Genomic DNA, 17,028 nt, shown 5'->3' on the forward strand with positions numbered 1-17,028 from the left:
GCTTTTAAGATCATTGAATTTGATTTTTATATAAAATAGTTATATATTAGAAAATAATATGAGTTTATGTGATATTATTTTTCAGAAGATTTTGTGTTCTTCTTCAAAATTTTTTATTAAAAAGAATCTATACAAAATATACATTTACTTTAATTAATATTTAAAAACGTGCTCTATCAAAAGTTCCAAAAATTCAATATTTTAGCTTTTCTGAGGTGTCACTTTTGATGAATTTCTGTTTACAACACAAGAAGCTTCTTTTCGATAGTTTTCCTGATAAATAGGATAAAGACAAGCTGATTGGTATCTCTGATTTAATTTTGAATGATTTTTAATTAAAATCTAGAAGACTCTTAAATAAAATCTTAGCTTGTGTATAGGAGAGTCTTAAATTTAAGTGATATGCTTTCATGCAGACAATTAATGTAATTTTATCGAATGAAGAAAAAAGTAAATTATCAATGCATTTAATTATAATCAAAAAGAATGTTTGAATATGGTTTCTATATTCACGTTCTTATTTTTTAGAAAATTTTAAATTTGAATTTGATTTCATGAAAATGACATTGATATTCAAGAAATCACCAAGAGGTAAGAACACTGTGTAATAATATACTTTTGTTGCCCTCCAAAAGAATGCGCAATCATAAAAATATGCATGAAATCAGATACCCAGATTTTCCTTACTTTTACCACTCCCCATGTAATTTCTGGGGAAAACGATAATTCATTTTTTTTATGGATGAATAGATCGTTTTCCTAGAAAGGACCTCATATCTCTGGCTAAAAAGAGTGTCAGATCCTAAATAGGTTATTGATCTAGTGTACAAATCCAATAAAAAGCCTATTTTTTGGCTTTTTTGGTGCTCATTTTTTCGAAGATCTACATGAATATGGGGAAACCATCGGATTTTTTTGGTTAACCCACATCTTCATGTAGTCTGGACTATCTTTCCTCGAAGGACCTCTTTACGGGTGTAAAAACTCATAAAGTTCTCAAAAGATTCATTCTCGATCTCCATGCTGAAAGAATTTACAATAAAAAAGAGATCTACGCATCAAACTACAGCCATAAATGAACTGAACCCCTAAAGCTCAGCTCTTAGTTTATCAAAAACGTCGAAATCCTTCTCATTGCAATCAAATTTTCTCAATAACTCATAAGAAAAATCGAATTTTGATTAAGCCGATGTTATAGGTATCACAAATACTACAAACTTGAGCAATATCGAAATTGCCAGCAAAAGTTTGAAATTGCATTGCTCATATTTGTTTTGTAAACTAAAAATCTGCTTATATTATTCATTAATTTTTTATATATTATTCATATACTTTAATAAAAACAATACTATTTCACCTTAAAAATGAATTTCATAAGTCAATATTATTTTTTTGAAAATGTATCAATTTTCGATTAAAACAACATGAGAATAAAAGTTACGCAAAATTATTTTAAAAAATGGTTTTAAAAATTTACAATAGATGAAGAATAAGATTGCAAGAAGTTTTGAAGTTTAATTTTAAGAAAAAAAATTCGGATATTATTCATGGATCTAAGTAATCTGATATTTGAGTATCGGCACTATGCATAAAACATATATTTATAGTTTTTTTGGAGTTTTATGATTTTAAATATATTCAAATTTGGCAATCCAATAGATTTTTAAAAAATAGGTAAATAAAAATAGATTACATATGCCGCAGATTTAGAACATGAAACAAATCTTATAGTGACCCAAAAAAAATTCATGATCCAAAAAAGAAAAAAAATAGGTAAATGGGAATCAAACCTTGGCATAATGAATCATTATGTCAGATGTTTCCACTACACCGGCAGTTCGAAAAATACCCTTGGTGGTTCTATTTAATAGCTACTCCCAACGATAGGCGGTGTCCCCAGCTTTAGAGAGGTGGTAAAAGTAAGGAAAATCTGGGTATTTTAAAAATGAAATTGCTCGCTTCGTTAATGTTAAAATTTTCGGGAAAAGTGCCTGCAATTTACACAATCTATTTATGGATGTTGTTTGATTCCACTAATGAAACATTGATATATTAGTGGAAATTTTATATTTACAACATCTTTTTGGCAATACTATTTTGACACTTTTTTTAAAATATAATTACAAGAAGTATGTCATGTTCAGAGCAGACATCAATTGAAGATTTCAATGATTTTAATAATATTAATCCTATTGATGTATTCGAGTACCCTTGCAAAGCATCCAAAATAATTTGGGATATCAACTCGAATAATGTTTTACAACAATCATTACAAATCATAGAACTCATTAAATCAAATAAAATACCCATTAATATGGTATTTCACCTGGTAGATATTTATTCGAATCTTCGATGGAAAGATATTGGAAATTTTGGGGAATTTTCTCTAAAGATATTAAACGAATTTTCATGTCATTATATATTTACAAATCGGAGATTAAGGAACTTATTATATTATAAAGGTTACAATACCTTTAGTACCTTCAAACCTAGTTTAAAAGAAGATGAAATTCTCAATGTATTCTCAAAAGATTCTCCCTTATACTACATTGCCTGAGACAAAGTTAATGATCTTAAAAGTAAATTCCCAAGCCTTGATATAGGGTGTCCAAAGGTGCGTTTAGCACAGCGCTCTATATGAGACTATTAAAGGAGATATATGCTGATTATAAATATATAATAAAAAATATGAATATATGTATATGATGAGTATGTTGTATTTTGGCGCCATGCCGGGATATAAAATGAATTTTGAGACAAGAGGCGGTTTCGCGGGAAATTTTGGCGGGATTTTTTTTATTTTTTTAATGAATCATAAAGAAAACATCCTCGCTCTTGCAAAAAAATGCAAAGACTGTAAAAAAATCTACGAGACATTGGTAAAATGCTTCGGTATGGATGCTCCTAGCTATTCCACTGTAACGTATCATGTTAGGATGTATCACTTCATGAACAAAAAGGCGCCCATCATAAAAATTGACAAAAAATCGCCGGATCAAAGAAAAATCAAAGCAATTCTTCAAGCGCTAGATGAAGACCCAAGAGCATCACTCAGAAGGATAGAGGAGATGACAAAGATACCACGTACAACAGTCAGTTATTATCTGCACAATTATTTGAACTACAAACTAGCGTATACACGTTGGGTTCCGCACAACCTTAATTCAGTTCAAAAAAAATCTAGAGTCCAACTTCGAAAGAGCTCCTCTCTATATTGGGTGCGTATCAATCCAAGAAGTTTCGCTTTTTAGTAACAGGGGACGAGTCTTGGTTTCAATATGCAACAGAAGCCAAAATCATGTGATCCCGAAGGATGAAAATCCGCAAACATTCCCGAAGAAAAAAATTGACACACCAATGATGATGTTGTCGGTTTTTTGGGGCGTGAATGGCATCATCGCAATTGATATTCTTCAAAAACCTAATACGATGAATGCTCAGTATCTAATTGACAATGTTCTTACTCAAATTATCAATTCTGATGAGTTTGAGAAATCCAAACAACAAAAACAAAAGTTTGCAATTCATTTTGATAATTCAAGAGTTCACAAAAGTCATAAGGTAATGAATTACTTGGTGGAAAACAATGTCAAAGTTGTTCCAAACCCAATTTATTCACCTGATATTGCACCCTCTGACTTTTATTTATTCGGCACGCTAAAAAAGAGAGCTGAAGGACGCGAATTCGCGAGTCCAGATGATCTTGAAAATTTTGTAAGAGAGCAATTTGAGCAATTTTCTCATGATGATTTAAAGCGTGTCTTTCAAGCCTGGATCGATCGCTGCGAACGCGTGATTGAATCCAATGGTGATTATATTTAAATAAACTTTATATATATGTAACTTGTTTATTTCTATTCGCAGTATTCAGGTTTGTGCTAAACACACCTTTGGACACCCTATATTTATAAAAAATTGATAATTGCTTAACTGTACTTAAGGATGGGCACTCATTAGGGTGATGAAAAAAATCAAGTCTAGCAAAGTCAATATATTAAAAACAGTGAAGACTATTATATAGCATTATAGTGCACAAGCTCAAATATTTAGTGATGCATTTCTCGAACTTATTTTATTTATAAGTTAACCTTGAAACATGAATTTTAGTATATCATGAGCATATTTTTTTCTAATTTTGCAATACTTATAATATCATACCAGGATTCATGTGGAAGTCTAATATTTGGTATATAATATTCTTACAATAAATGTATTAATTCAATTATATTCAAAATGATGGGTCGCAATTTTTACTGAAATTGCAAATTTAATTTCAACAATGAAATTATTGTTTAAAAAAAATAGCACAACAGCAAGATGGACAATCATATATAGAATTATAATGCTCCATATAATGCTTTGATTTGATGCGTATATAATGTTATTTTTCGAACATCTTTGTAAAAAATTGATTTTTGTAATTTTTGAAAAAATTCGATTTTATTTCGAGATTTCCTCTATAGGTGAAGTATATTGAACAATATTCCTATGGGAGAAAATAATTGTAAGTATGAGTACTTTCATTAATACTATGGGTGCCATGGTTATCGCTCAAACGATCAAGTTATATCTCGATTGCGTAAATTGAAATTTTGCTATTTTCTAAATTCACGGCAACAACATTCTTTTATCCTGATCGTACATCACAATATTTGAATGTGCGACCATTTGTTCAAGAAACCGTCAAGTTATTCTTCATTTTTCATGCCGCGGCGAACAAAAGCAGTTGCAAAGCGTATAAAGAACTTAGTTCAAAGCGCGAAAAATAGGGTAGAGCCATATGTCGTCAACACTGTTGAATTTGTGCTATCTGTATTATTGAGCGGCGCTACATTTTGCCAATCAGAATTTCAATTCATGCTGAATAACATCAAAGTTCCGTCAGAAGCTACATTTCATCGAGTCCAAGAAAAGGTTGGTCGTGTTATCATAGAAGTTGCCAGAGAATCTGTTAATTATTGGAAATCTCGAATGAGAAAATGTTCGGGACTTTTGTTTGACGGTTCTTGGAGTCAGAGAAGAAATGCAATGTTTTGCTATGTACAATTTGTAGAAGAGAAACTCAAAAAAATTGTAGATTGGGAAGTGATATCTAAATCTTTTAAAAATTTCAAAGGTAATTTCAACGGAAAATCAAATGAAATGGAATTTGAAGGCTTAAAAAGAATGCTGAAGCGTTGGAATAATGAAAAACGTGTAAATTTTTTTGTGCATGATGGCGATGTCAAAATTGTTTCTACAATCAAAAATACGTTCAAAGGTATCAGAGAATACAGAGATCCTGGACATTTTCTTAACAATATACAGAAAAAGCTCAAACTGCCAGAATTCAGAATCTTATCTAGCATTTCAAAGAATTTATTGCGTTGGCTTAGGCAACTTCTCAATGACACACATATGTCAATTAAAACAAAGAAGTTTTTATGGTTGAATTCCGCTAAACATTATGCCGGAAATCATAAATTTTGTCCAGATCCTGAAAAATGCAAGATGATTAAACCATGGAAATATGCAAAAAATAAAACTGCTATAAAAACACTTAAAAAATTCCTCGAAGATACCGTAAAAATCTTTGATATGGTAAAAAAGATTCATTCAACTCAAGTAGTTGAATCGATAAACCATATCAAAGCAATGCTTGCTAATAAAAATATTAATTGGCATGCTTCTTGGCCAATTAGGATGGCAGTCACAATATTGCATTTCAATGAAGGTATGTTTGAAACGATTGTAGCAATAAGATACAGGTTAAATTTACCAACAATGCCAGAAATGATGAACAGATATTTCAGAATGTATGATACAACAAAAGATTTAATCAAAGCATTCAAAAATTCAAAGCAAGTTCAAAAAAAGTTTGCGGCATTAAGAGCTATAAAGAGAGGTCTTCAAGCTACCGATGATCGTATTACTCTTAAATCACATAAATAATTATTAAATTTATTTCACCCTCAAAACATCATAATCTTGCACCTTCTTTGAATAAACACTTTCACCTTCTATTTTTAATTAATGTTTTTTAATTGTCCAAAATTTTTAGATTATATAAGATATAATTTTTTATAAAAGTATTATTTTCTAAAAGATAAGTATATATTCTTAATCACAAAACCTAGCATTTTATCATATCTATATATCAGCTTCCTAAATATAATACTCATATAGTTAGTATGATTTTAATGTTTTTGAACATGAAACGAAAATATGATTACAATCATATAACATAATGGAGTTATTGATATAACTTATATGCATGATACATTAAGAAGTCTTCCAACAATATAGATATAGTTGTAGATTCCTATGATTCCTTTTATATTGTGAGATAATAACATTTTTATGCTGTCAGGAGCCTATGAGTGCCCATCCTTAACTGTGCAATTTTATTCGGGTCGGAATTATGTTTCAATTACTTGAGGAATATAGGAGCTGATTATACCCGCACGTCTGAAGAGTATGCTATTCGGAGTGGAAATAGATACATTTTTTCTCAAATGATTGAAGATGGACAATCTTTTGATGAGATGATCAACATTGCATTGGGATGTAGAAGTTATGAAATTGCTGAATATCTTAAATCAAATTTGGGGCAATTTCCTGACTCGCTTGCAGTAAGCTTTTATTACGGAAATTATCATTTTGCATCATATTTACTTTCAAAAGGAGCAGATGTCAACAAAATATACATTTTTCCCTTATCCATTTCCATCATTGTTTTATAGAATTCTCTTTAATGCAATATCCACCTTTGATTTTTATAATTATATTTACTTTCATATCTTTTATTTGATAATGGAGTTCTTCAAAATTTTGTATCCTTCATCATTTTATTTTATTCTTATTCACTTAATATCTCCAGTTGGTTTATGAAATTCTCATAGAATTAATTTTATTCATTGCTTTATATAATTCCATTTCTTTTAATATATTCTATTGTTTTATGAAATTCATTTCGAGTTTATATCTATCATTGACTTAAACTGCTAATTTAATATTCATGTTCATAATAGATTAATGAAATTCATTTAATATTAATTATTGCCCTCGGTTTTGCAATCCAAGCAAATTCAAATGAAATTGTCAAATTCTTAATTGATCGTGGTGCAGATGTCAACTTGAAACTTTTTATCTTTAGTCTCATTTCAATCATTTCTTTACCAAATTATTTTTATCTATATATTAATCATTGCTTTTTAACAATCCCTTTATTATCATATTAATCATTAATTTATTTTATTCTATTTATTATTATATTTATCAATGATTAATCGAGTTCTTTTTCTGGTCATATTTATCGTAGTTTAATGTAATATGTTTTCTTTTCATATTTGTCATTGTTTTTTTATATTCTCATTGTTTTAATGTCCATTACTGTTTTATTGGATTATCTACAATTTCATATTTATCTTCGAATTATGGAATTCTCATTGTTTTAATATAATTCATCTATTTATGAAATTTTATATATAATTATATTTACATTTATTTTATTCAATTCAATTGATACTGATGAAATCCCACTAAGTATTGCAATTTACGAAAATTCAATTGAAATGGTCAAGCTGTTAGTTGAACATGGTGCAAATGTCAACATGAAACATTTTCTCTTTAATTTCACATTAATCATTTGTTCATCAAATTATTTTTCATTTCATATTTCCCATTACTTTTTGGCATTCATCCTCTTTTCATTTTTATCATTGGTTAATCGAATTTAATTTCTTTTCATATTTACATTTGCTTTATCGCATTTTTAATTTCTTCATATTAACAATTGTCTTACAAAATTATCTTTTTATAAATGTCAATCATTGAATAATAAGATTCATTTATTGCGAATCAATGTCCCCTCAGTGATGCAATCAAAGAAAATTCCCTCGAAATAGTTCAATATTTGGTTGAACATGGTGCAGATGTAAACATGAAACTTATTCTCTTTATCTTCATATCCATTAATTTGTTGTGAAGTACTCTTTATTCTCATGTTATCCAGTGATTTATAAAATCATATTTCTTTTCATATCTGCCATTGTTATATAGAATTCTATATATACATATTTTATCTATCATTGTTTTATCGAATTATCTTTACATTATTGCTTATTATTTACTTATGGAATTTCATATATGGTTCTTTTATTCTTTGTAGATGTCCTCTCAGTATTGCAATCAAAAAGAATTATTTCGAAATCGTTAAATATTTGGTTGAACATGGTGCAGATGTTAATATGAAGCTCTTTCTCTATATGCTAATATCTATCATTATGCTATGGAATTTTTATTAATTTCACATCTATATTTGAGTAATGAAATTCTGTTAATACAAATGAATTTCCACTCAGTATTGCAATCAAAAGGAATTTAAATGAGATTACTAGATTCCTCTATGATCATGGGGCAAAGACTGATCAATGATTTAACATTTTAAATCAAAATAAAAATTACTTTATAAATGTGATGTTTCTTTTCATTTGTAACTTTTTATCTTTGATAATTAGTTAGAATTTTATTTGAGATATATGAAAATGAAAATACATCATTTTCCAAAAATATGGAAGCAGAAGATCCTGAATATCATTGTTGATAATTGGTAGTGGCCATTTGCACTTTTTATATTAGGATATGAATAATTGGAGCTTCTGGTGTTCCTTTTTCCAAGTTTCTTAATGATGACATAGCATTTTCCATCAAGTTATTTGTTTCATAAGTTATACTTAATTGAATCTTCTATTTCTTTAAAGACAAACTAGGATATTTATAACATGTTTCTAGTTTGTATTTAGTAGAAACTTATAATTCATTTAAATCAACTGTTTCTGATAAACTGTCACCTTTTAGAAATTTCCGACCTTTTTTTGTTCTCATAACGAACAATATTTGAATTAAAAATAATCGTATGCGAGAGAATTTTTTTAAATGTATACATAGATAGTGGATGGAAAAACATATGTGTGTGTGCAGTGATTTTTTTTAATAAAATACATCATTTTTCCAATAAGTCAATTAATTTTATTTGTTTTCCCATACCTTATTGGAAACTTGATTTATATTTTAGCATTTTGCACATTTACAGATTTTCCATATGCATGCATGACTCTAGAGCAAATAAAACTAGAAATTAAAAATCTCACAACAATTTTTAGCGTTCCTCCATGGAATTTAATAAAAGATTACAGTTACAACCTTTCATTGACACCATTACGAAAGAATGATATATATTTCTTCGAAAAATATTCAGATCAACTCGCAGATTTTCAACCATCTTATATGAAAACGATATATGATACAACAAATAACTTAATCTGTCATGTATACCATCTTTATGACATGTATGTTACATACTCAGGCTGTTTTTCGGATGGCGTTCATTTAATTCAACCAGATAACGAAGGGCCTTACGAAATTCGAATGACAAAAGACGGCCCTGTAATTGACTACTATGAAAACGTCATAGCCGTTGGTCATTCTCAAATAATGAACTACGGCCATCATATTAATGATTTTTTAAGTCCATTGATGATAATTCCAGAAGAAATACAGAACAAATCAGTAATAGTAGGATACGGTTTGAAGAATCTTGTTCTCGAAACACTAAATGCCTTAGGATTTGAAAATAAAATTAAATTTTTAGAAGAAGGTCAATGGATATTCGCCAAGAACTTATATGCATGTGCAAGGCCACGACCACATCTATCTCATTTCGGGGTCCCTCAGTTAGAACTCTCAAGAAAATTAAGAAAATTTTACAAAGTTGACAAAATTGAGCCAACAAATTACTATTTGTCAAACAGAAATACTAAGATAAGATCGATTTATAACTTTAATGAATTATTTGAAGCAGCAAAAACAAGATTTCCAGAAATTAAATGGAAAACAGCTCCAGACCTCATTTTGACTGTCAGAGAAACAGCACTAATATGGTCTAAAGCAAAATTCATGTTCACTGTCACAGGAAGTAACTCAATGAAAGCGATTTTCATGTCATCTGATTCAGTTTTTGTGGATGTGATTGGAAATTTGCTTGATCCACCAATTATTAAGTGCTTCTTGTCTGTTGGTGTTAAAGTTGTTATATTTTCTATTAAAAATATGAAACATTTCGAAATTTCAGAAAATATAGTTGACATTCCACTGGCAATGAAGGCATTTGAGACAGCTATTTACTATATCAATAATAAGAAATGGCCTCCAACATCAGATGGCATTTCTTTTGTTTGTTAATTATAATAAAATTATTTTTTATTTACTTATGACTTTATGAAATATAGAATGATATAGTGTCATGGATGTTTTTAATGTTATTAGATGTGCAAAGCATCATGTTGAATAATTATTGTGGAAAACAACATTTTAATTCGACTTTAATGATGAAATCCTAAAATTCTAAATATAGGATTATTTCTTATATGTGATGGAGACACATCAAAAATTTAGAGATCTTATTTAATACACGGAGTTATCTAAAAGTACGAATACATGAATGTCAAGAGATAAGTATGAAATGAGTGAAAAGCTGGAGGATAAAATTTTTCTGATTCAGGATCATTATTTAAGTTTGTGAAGAAAATACTTCAATCAAATTCATTACCAGTCTTCAGAGTACTATATTATACTGTATTTTTGGATCTTCATACCGCATAATAATTATAATTTTTCATTGAGTCAACAATAATTTTTTTAAGGAAACCAGATTTTTATTTTATCTCCTCCTAAATACTGTCATTTTCGTATGAATCTCATTATTCTTACAATTTCGTTTCTTCATGATTGCATTACAATAAAAGTTATTATCATTTAACTCTTCAGGAAAATCATATTTTTCCATTAATAATCTATATTCATGTCTGTTAACTGAACTATCAGTATTTTGATAATTCCCATTTTTTGAAGTTGGGTTAACATATCCTCCATGTAATACACAGAAATTAATAGAAAGTTTCTCTTCTGTAATAATGTTAAGATCATTTTTTTCAATAAGGTAAAAATGCTCTAAACAACATTCATAAGCATTCAAAACAAATGAATTTCCTATTGTTAACAGCTTATATATATTAATTGTTGATAAAGGACAATTAATTTCAAAAAGATTTGAATCTTCTTTTTCATCAATTATTTTAATAGTTTTACATGAAACATTTCCACCAAAAACAATATTTTTGTTATTTTTGAAGTGAGTTATGTTGATTGATTCGAGAATATTTTTTGCAGAAGACAATTTGAAAATTGATAGTTTTTCTACGCTGGAATTATCAACTGATAATTGATAAATTCTATTTTCACCTTATGTATTAGTATCTGAATGAAAAATTTGTTTATTTAAATGATTATTTGAACAAATTCGATTTTGGATAATATCTCCTAATGTATTAATAACAATACAAGGCAAACCTGATGAACCACTATTATTTATAAAGCGACAATCTTCAATTAATGTATTATATTGTAAAAAATCTGGATTTGTATTATTAATATCAATTGAAATGCTTTTCAAGTTTTTAAATGTCGAATACTTAATGAAATTATTTGCATTTTGCTTGAAAGGCCCTTTATTCACGAATGCGTACAAATCTCTTGGTCTATCTTTGAAAAAAACATACCATGATTCATGAACCGGAAGATAACGAGCACGAGCAAGGCTGTGCAATGAGTAGCTTACTTGTGCTTTTGGAATGAAGAAATGTAAAAGATTCAAAACAATTCCAAAATGTCAAAAAATGTCGGATAAAAAAAAATTCATTCCGATTATTTCTCCAAAAGTGTCATTTTTTTATCATTTCATTGACAATTTTTTCAGGAGCGAATAAAGATTTAACAGTTGATTTTTTAGCAGTACGTGATGGAACATCTCTTCGTCGTAGTTTCAGTAGAGATGGGACTTCAGAAACGATGCAGCTATTAAATCGAAAAGTTCAACCTAAATCAGTATTAGATGAAATATTTGAGCGATCGAATTATATAAAACGAAGATTAAGGAACTGCAGAACACGGATAAAAGACTTGAAACCATTACAAACAAAATGTTTAGGTCAAAATTTTGAAAACAAATCAACAATTTTGGCAAATATTAACAAGAATTCGCAAGAAATATCACTAATCTTTGAAGATATTAACAGTACATTGAATAGTTTTTTAAATTTCAATTCTCAACAATTTCCTGATCGAAAAATCATTGTAGATAACGTTCATACCACATTAAACGAAGAATACAAGAAGCTTCATCATGAATTTAAGCTTCAACAAACAACATTTCAGACTCAATATTTTAATTTAGACAAACAGACTAACGATGATTCAAATTTACTTATAGAATTCGAAAATATATATACAGGAAATAATAATTCCAATCAGAGATCAATGGAAATGCAACAAAGGCAAAATAATCAAGAATTAGAAGAAATGACACGAAGAGCAAGAGAAGTACAAGAACTATTCTCAGATTTAGCAACAATTATTTCAGATCAAGGTACAATTATTGATAGAATTGATTATAATATTTCTGAAGCTTTAACCAATGCTCAAAAAGGTCATGAAGCTGTAGAAGAAGCTGAAAAATACCAAAAGGGATCAAAGATGTGGATCTGCGCCATGATTATGGGAATATTAGTTTTAATTTTATTTATTATTGCTTTGTTAAAGTAAATAAACATGTTTATAATGAATAAATTATTTAAACAAAGATAAATAAGTAAAAACAAATTTCGATATTCTGAATTGGAAACGTTTTTTAAATATTTTCGATCTTATACTGATAGTGCTTGGAATAGAAATATCAGTAAATTCAAGAGAACGAAGAATTTCTTCAGAATTGAGAGAAATTAAAATATTGAAAATAATAGTTTCATCTGGCTTGATTGTAATATTTTTCCATGTGTATGTATATCTTGTAGTGCCATCGAGGAATTGTGTCATATGATAACCTGGATAATTATACTCCATACCATTATATATAGGGAAATTTAATGAATTTCAAATATTTTATTTAACAATATTTATAAAAAACAAAAATAATACAACACAGAGTAAATCTAATTAGATCTCTTCAAAATCATCAGTAAATCCTGTCTTTTTAAACGATATTGTAGATGAATATTTGGATATTCCTTTTGAAGTGGTCGTAGTTGTAGTAAATGTAGATTCTTTCTGCATAGTATTCATCTTAGACTTATTTGCTTCACTAGCTGTCTTAAATGTTGAGTGGCCTTGAAGAAGACTTTTATCTGATTCAGATTCATTATGATGAGTAGAAATACTTGAAGAAGATGATAATATAGATACTTCTGAGTCTTCGATTCCAGAAGATTGATGCAATTGTGTGTCTTCGAGCTTTGGAGTGAAAACTTTTTCATTTGGAGGTGGAATAAGTGGCTGTGAGGCAATGATTTCAACCGTTTTAGAATGCTCGTTACCAGGGAAGTATTCAACTGTTGCTGTTAAATATAATCTTGCAACTTCTTTTCTATTTGAGTCTCTCATGATGGCTTCAATATCTTTTGACTTACTTCTACCTATTAAGATTAGTGCAGAAGCAAGCATTGGTTTAAATTCGTATTTTGTCGTTCCTAAAATAACAGAATCTTTTTTCATTCCAATGTTGAAAGAAACAGGCCAAGATTTGATTGCGTTAAATAAGTCTGTTGAAATCATAATTTGATATGTCTTTTTAATGTCCCAGGATGTGTTTTCAAGTTCATCTTTGTCTGGTTCCCATGGAAAAGCTGTTGGCTCATTATCAGCAACAGTAATTGATAGTTGTGGATCGAATATATAATCTGCTTTGATAATAAGTTTTTTAAGTTCGATTTCAACAGCAAAAACAAGACTCATTTTTAAACGTATACAAAATGTGACAATTTTATAAAAAAGTGTCACTTAGATTTAGAAAAACAAAAGCTTTTAACCTCAAGGAAGTCCATCAGCTGCCTCGCATCATTACAAAATGATTTATATAAGAGCATTTAGATGTGCTTTTTATTAGCATCATCTATAAAATAAGTATTTTTCAATTGATAAAATTGAAACAATGCCGTGTGAAATAATCGGAGTGTTCATACAACTTATATGATTTAAAAATACTCTCATAGAGATTCATGCCCAATATCAAAACGAAGCTTTGATATCAAAGGCTTATAGTTATAAGCATTACCATAAATCTGCATGTATCAGGATGCTACACGCCTGTAACTTATATCTTATTATCTTTGAATTAATGCCAAATGGGCGTAAGCATGCGCTTGAAAATTTAATAAATAGTTATTTTATTGTAAATCCTTTGAATCTTGGATCCGAGGACCCACAATTTTTAATGAAATGATGAAATTTTATACAATTTTATGAAAAAGTAATATCAAAAAGAAATAATAAAATTTCTTTACTAAAAATTCTATCAATAGTAATTCTTTATGATAAATGTAACTCGTGATTGATTCAGAATTCTTTTTAAGTTTTTTGTTTAAATTAATTTTCAAATAATATCTGCATGTGTTCTAGGTGATGAAGCAATTTCATCCTTGTGCAATTGATTCTTCTCTGATTCAAAGCTGTTTACGTTGAAATTTCGTTTCTCGTCACTTCTTGTTATTGCTCCTGTTTTGGGATCGACAATATATATTGTTTCGTTTTCACATTCATAATTCCATATAATTTTCATGAGATTGCGTGCTTTGGTAGCCATGGTTGGAAAATATGTAAACCATTGAAAATTTGATTTGAATTAGAACTATTAACGCCAACATTCTCAAAAATATTACTATGCATGCCCAGGATGAACACTTTCTATAAAAATTTTATCGATAATATCTCAAATGTTTTTTTACGGTTTATCTCAATTATTTCCAAAATGACTATGATCCTGACAATTTTCTTGACTTTTGCTCATATTGCAATTTTGTGATAATTTAATGATTTTGGCCATATCTAACCTAATTTTTATATGTAATTCCAATAATGATGAAGTGAGGTTAAAAATATCAAACAATTGATATCATATTTTCAATACCCTTGATTCATGGAATGAGAGCTTTGAAGAGATAATTTAAAATACGACAAATATATGACAAAAAAATCAGAATTTCAAAAAAATATTAATAATTCATGTATAAATCCGATACGAATTCGCAACACAATAGTATCTAATAATTCGAATGCTAGTTTGAGATTAGTTCAGGTCTTTTTTATATTTATTTTAAAAATAATAAAATGCGAGCGAACCACTAACTTTATAAGGTAAAGTAAAATTGAATGGGAAAGAGATATGAGAAAATTTAAGATGTAATTTGTTTATTATAATAATATTGGAAATATTCTAGTATTGTGCTTGAGTTGATATTTACATACTGTGGACGGCAAAATATACTGCGACGCCAAGTGTAATAATGAAGCTAACTAATAATAAAACGAAAAGTTTATCATTTCCGATGATTAATGTTTCTTCACTTTTGTTGGCAGCCTCTTTTGAACCTTTTGTGTTCAGTTTTTCTTCCTTTGCTTCAATTTTTGCCTGGTTTTCTTTTCCGCTCATATAAATGTCACTTTTTGAAAATTTGATCGTCACTAAAATTTTAGAACAAAAATATTTCTCCCTTATTGAAGTGCAATATTAAAATTATTTGAGCTAATTTGCATTTTTCCCACATACTTTTTAAAAATTAGGAACTTATTTTATTTGATTTCAAATTAATTTTGGAATTGATCAATAACAGTGCAATTTATAATGTTCCTAGAACTTTCTGTGCACATAAATTGTAATTATGTAACCTCAATTTATCTTCCACTTACTTTTTGATCCAATATTTTATAAATTGTTAAATTATTTAAACAAGAACACAATGGAATTGTTAGAAAACCTTTAATTGATGACCTTAAGGAAACTAAATCATTGGTTTTTATATAAATAATTTCTCATTAAAAAAATTGGATTTTTTTTACTTCTATACAATAATATTGTTTAATAAACTTGATTCATATTATTTGGGAATGGTGGTACAGGTATCTGTCCCCCGAAATATCCGAAAATATTATAATCTATTGGTATTCCAGCAACTTCAGGAGGTAAAAATAGAGTAGGAGCTGACTGTTGAATGAATGGTTGAGAAGGTGGAACTTCTGGCTGAGAAAAGCCTGGTGGAGAACTAATTGTTTGTGGAAATGATTCAAAGGAAGAAACAGGAATAGAATCCATGCGCGGTGAATTTACCACTGAATCAAAGCCTTTCTGGTAAGTGTTTTCGATCTGTGGAGGAGTTTGAACTGGTTGATTAAGAATAACAGGATTTAGTTGCATTGGAGAAACAAATTTCGGTTCAGAAATTGGTACATCTGATTGATTTATTGATGGCATTGTTGTTGGCTGATTTTGATTTGATATTTTTTTTCTAGGTACATAAGTTTGTTGTTGTTCACGTCTATTGTAAGGTCTACGATTTTGATAATCTTTTCTTTCATAATTCTGTGAGTTTTGATTTAAGGATGGATATTCATTTTGAGAATTTGTTCTTGTTCTATTTTCTTGTTGCTCGTTTCTTGTGGTATAATGCTGTTGCTCTGGTTTGAATTTCTGCTGTCTTTGATTTAAATTGCGCTCTTCCCTAATGGGTCTTTCATTATTTGTTTCATTATTTGTATTTTGAACTTTTTGAACTGGTGCAGACTTAGGAGTTAAATCCTGTTGTACATATAATTGCTTTTTCTCTGGTTGCTTTTGCTTTGATTTGAACTCTTCAAAATCTCCTGAAATAAGTCTATCAATAACCTCATCTTCTGTGCGAAGCTCCGCAAGAAGATCTTGAATGGTTAATATATCAACATTAGGAAACATTTCTGCAATTCTTGCGGCTTTACTCATTATTTAAAATGTTTTTTCTGTTTCTGTTTATAAAATTGATTCTGTATCTCTGTATGACCAAATAAGTTCTATCGTCCTGAAAAATCTTCATCTTGAGTGAGTGTTTTTTACAAAAGCCTATATATTCAGTTAGTGACATTTGAAATAATACAAGATTCCGGCTAATTTCTCTGTCTTACAACCCTTAA

At 28.8% G+C, this 17,028-nt stretch overlaps 5 protein-coding genes and 1 pseudogene across 6 annotated transcripts, besides 3 other annotated features; 4 read left to right on the forward strand and 2 right to left on the reverse strand.

Annotated features, from left to right (window-relative positions):
* The first annotated feature begins 209 nt into the window (after positions 1–209).
* Positions 210–247: a mobile genetic element.
* Positions 248–2,600: 2,353 nt separating this feature from the next.
* Positions 2,601–3,902: a mobile genetic element.
* On the forward strand, positions 2,697–3,822 carry TVAGG3_0689260 (annotated as a pseudogene). The gene has a single exon. A coding segment is annotated over exon 1 (1,126 nt).
* A 38-nt stretch (positions 3,903–3,940) lies between the features above and the next one.
* Positions 3,941–6,369: a mobile genetic element.
* On the forward strand, positions 4,705–5,931 carry TVAGG3_0689290 (zebrafish ch211-108c17.2-related family; the record flags this gene model as incomplete). Its single annotated transcript, XM_001311570.2, has 1 exon — positions 4,705–5,931. One exon carries the CDS (start codon positions 4,705–4,707, stop codon positions 5,929–5,931), a length of 1,227 nt encoding a protein of 408 aa, XP_001311571.2.
* A 2,637-nt stretch (positions 6,370–9,006) lies between the features above and the next one.
* Positions 9,007–11,698, forward strand: TVAGG3_0689300 (glycosyltransferase family; the record flags this gene model as incomplete). The annotated part of the gene is made up of 1 exon (XM_001311569.1): positions 9,091–10,221. One exon carries the CDS (start codon positions 9,091–9,093, stop codon positions 10,219–10,221), a length of 1,131 nt encoding a protein of 376 aa, XP_001311570.1.
* Positions 11,699–11,772: 74 nt separating this feature from the next.
* Positions 11,773–12,721, forward strand: TVAGG3_0689310 (SNAP receptor protein; the record flags this gene model as incomplete). Its single annotated transcript, XM_001311568.1, has 1 exon — positions 12,355–12,639. The coding sequence occupies one exon, from the start codon at positions 12,355–12,357 to the stop codon at positions 12,637–12,639; it is 285 nt and encodes a 94-aa protein (XP_001311569.1).
* Positions 12,722–12,899: 178 nt separating this feature from the next.
* TVAGG3_0689320 (uncharacterized protein) lies at positions 12,900–13,830 on the reverse strand (the record flags this gene model as incomplete). Its single annotated transcript, XM_001311567.2, has 1 exon — positions 13,030–13,824. One exon carries the CDS (start codon positions 13,822–13,824, stop codon positions 13,030–13,032), a length of 795 nt encoding a protein of 264 aa, XP_001311568.1.
* Positions 13,831–15,916: 2,086 nt separating this feature from the next.
* On the reverse strand, positions 15,917–16,855 carry TVAGG3_0689330 (uncharacterized protein; the record flags this gene model as incomplete). Its single annotated transcript, XM_001311566.2, has 1 exon — positions 15,944–16,840. The coding sequence occupies one exon, from the start codon at positions 16,838–16,840 to the stop codon at positions 15,944–15,946; it is 897 nt and encodes a 298-aa protein (XP_001311567.2).
* Between the last annotated feature and the right edge of the window lie 173 nt (positions 16,856–17,028).

The sequence above is a fragment of the Trichomonas vaginalis genome, chromosome III (assembly GCF_026262505.1).
Source record: "Trichomonas vaginalis G3 chromosome III, whole genome shotgun sequence".
NCBI lineage: Eukaryota > Parabasalia > Trichomonadida > Trichomonadidae > Trichomonas > Trichomonas vaginalis.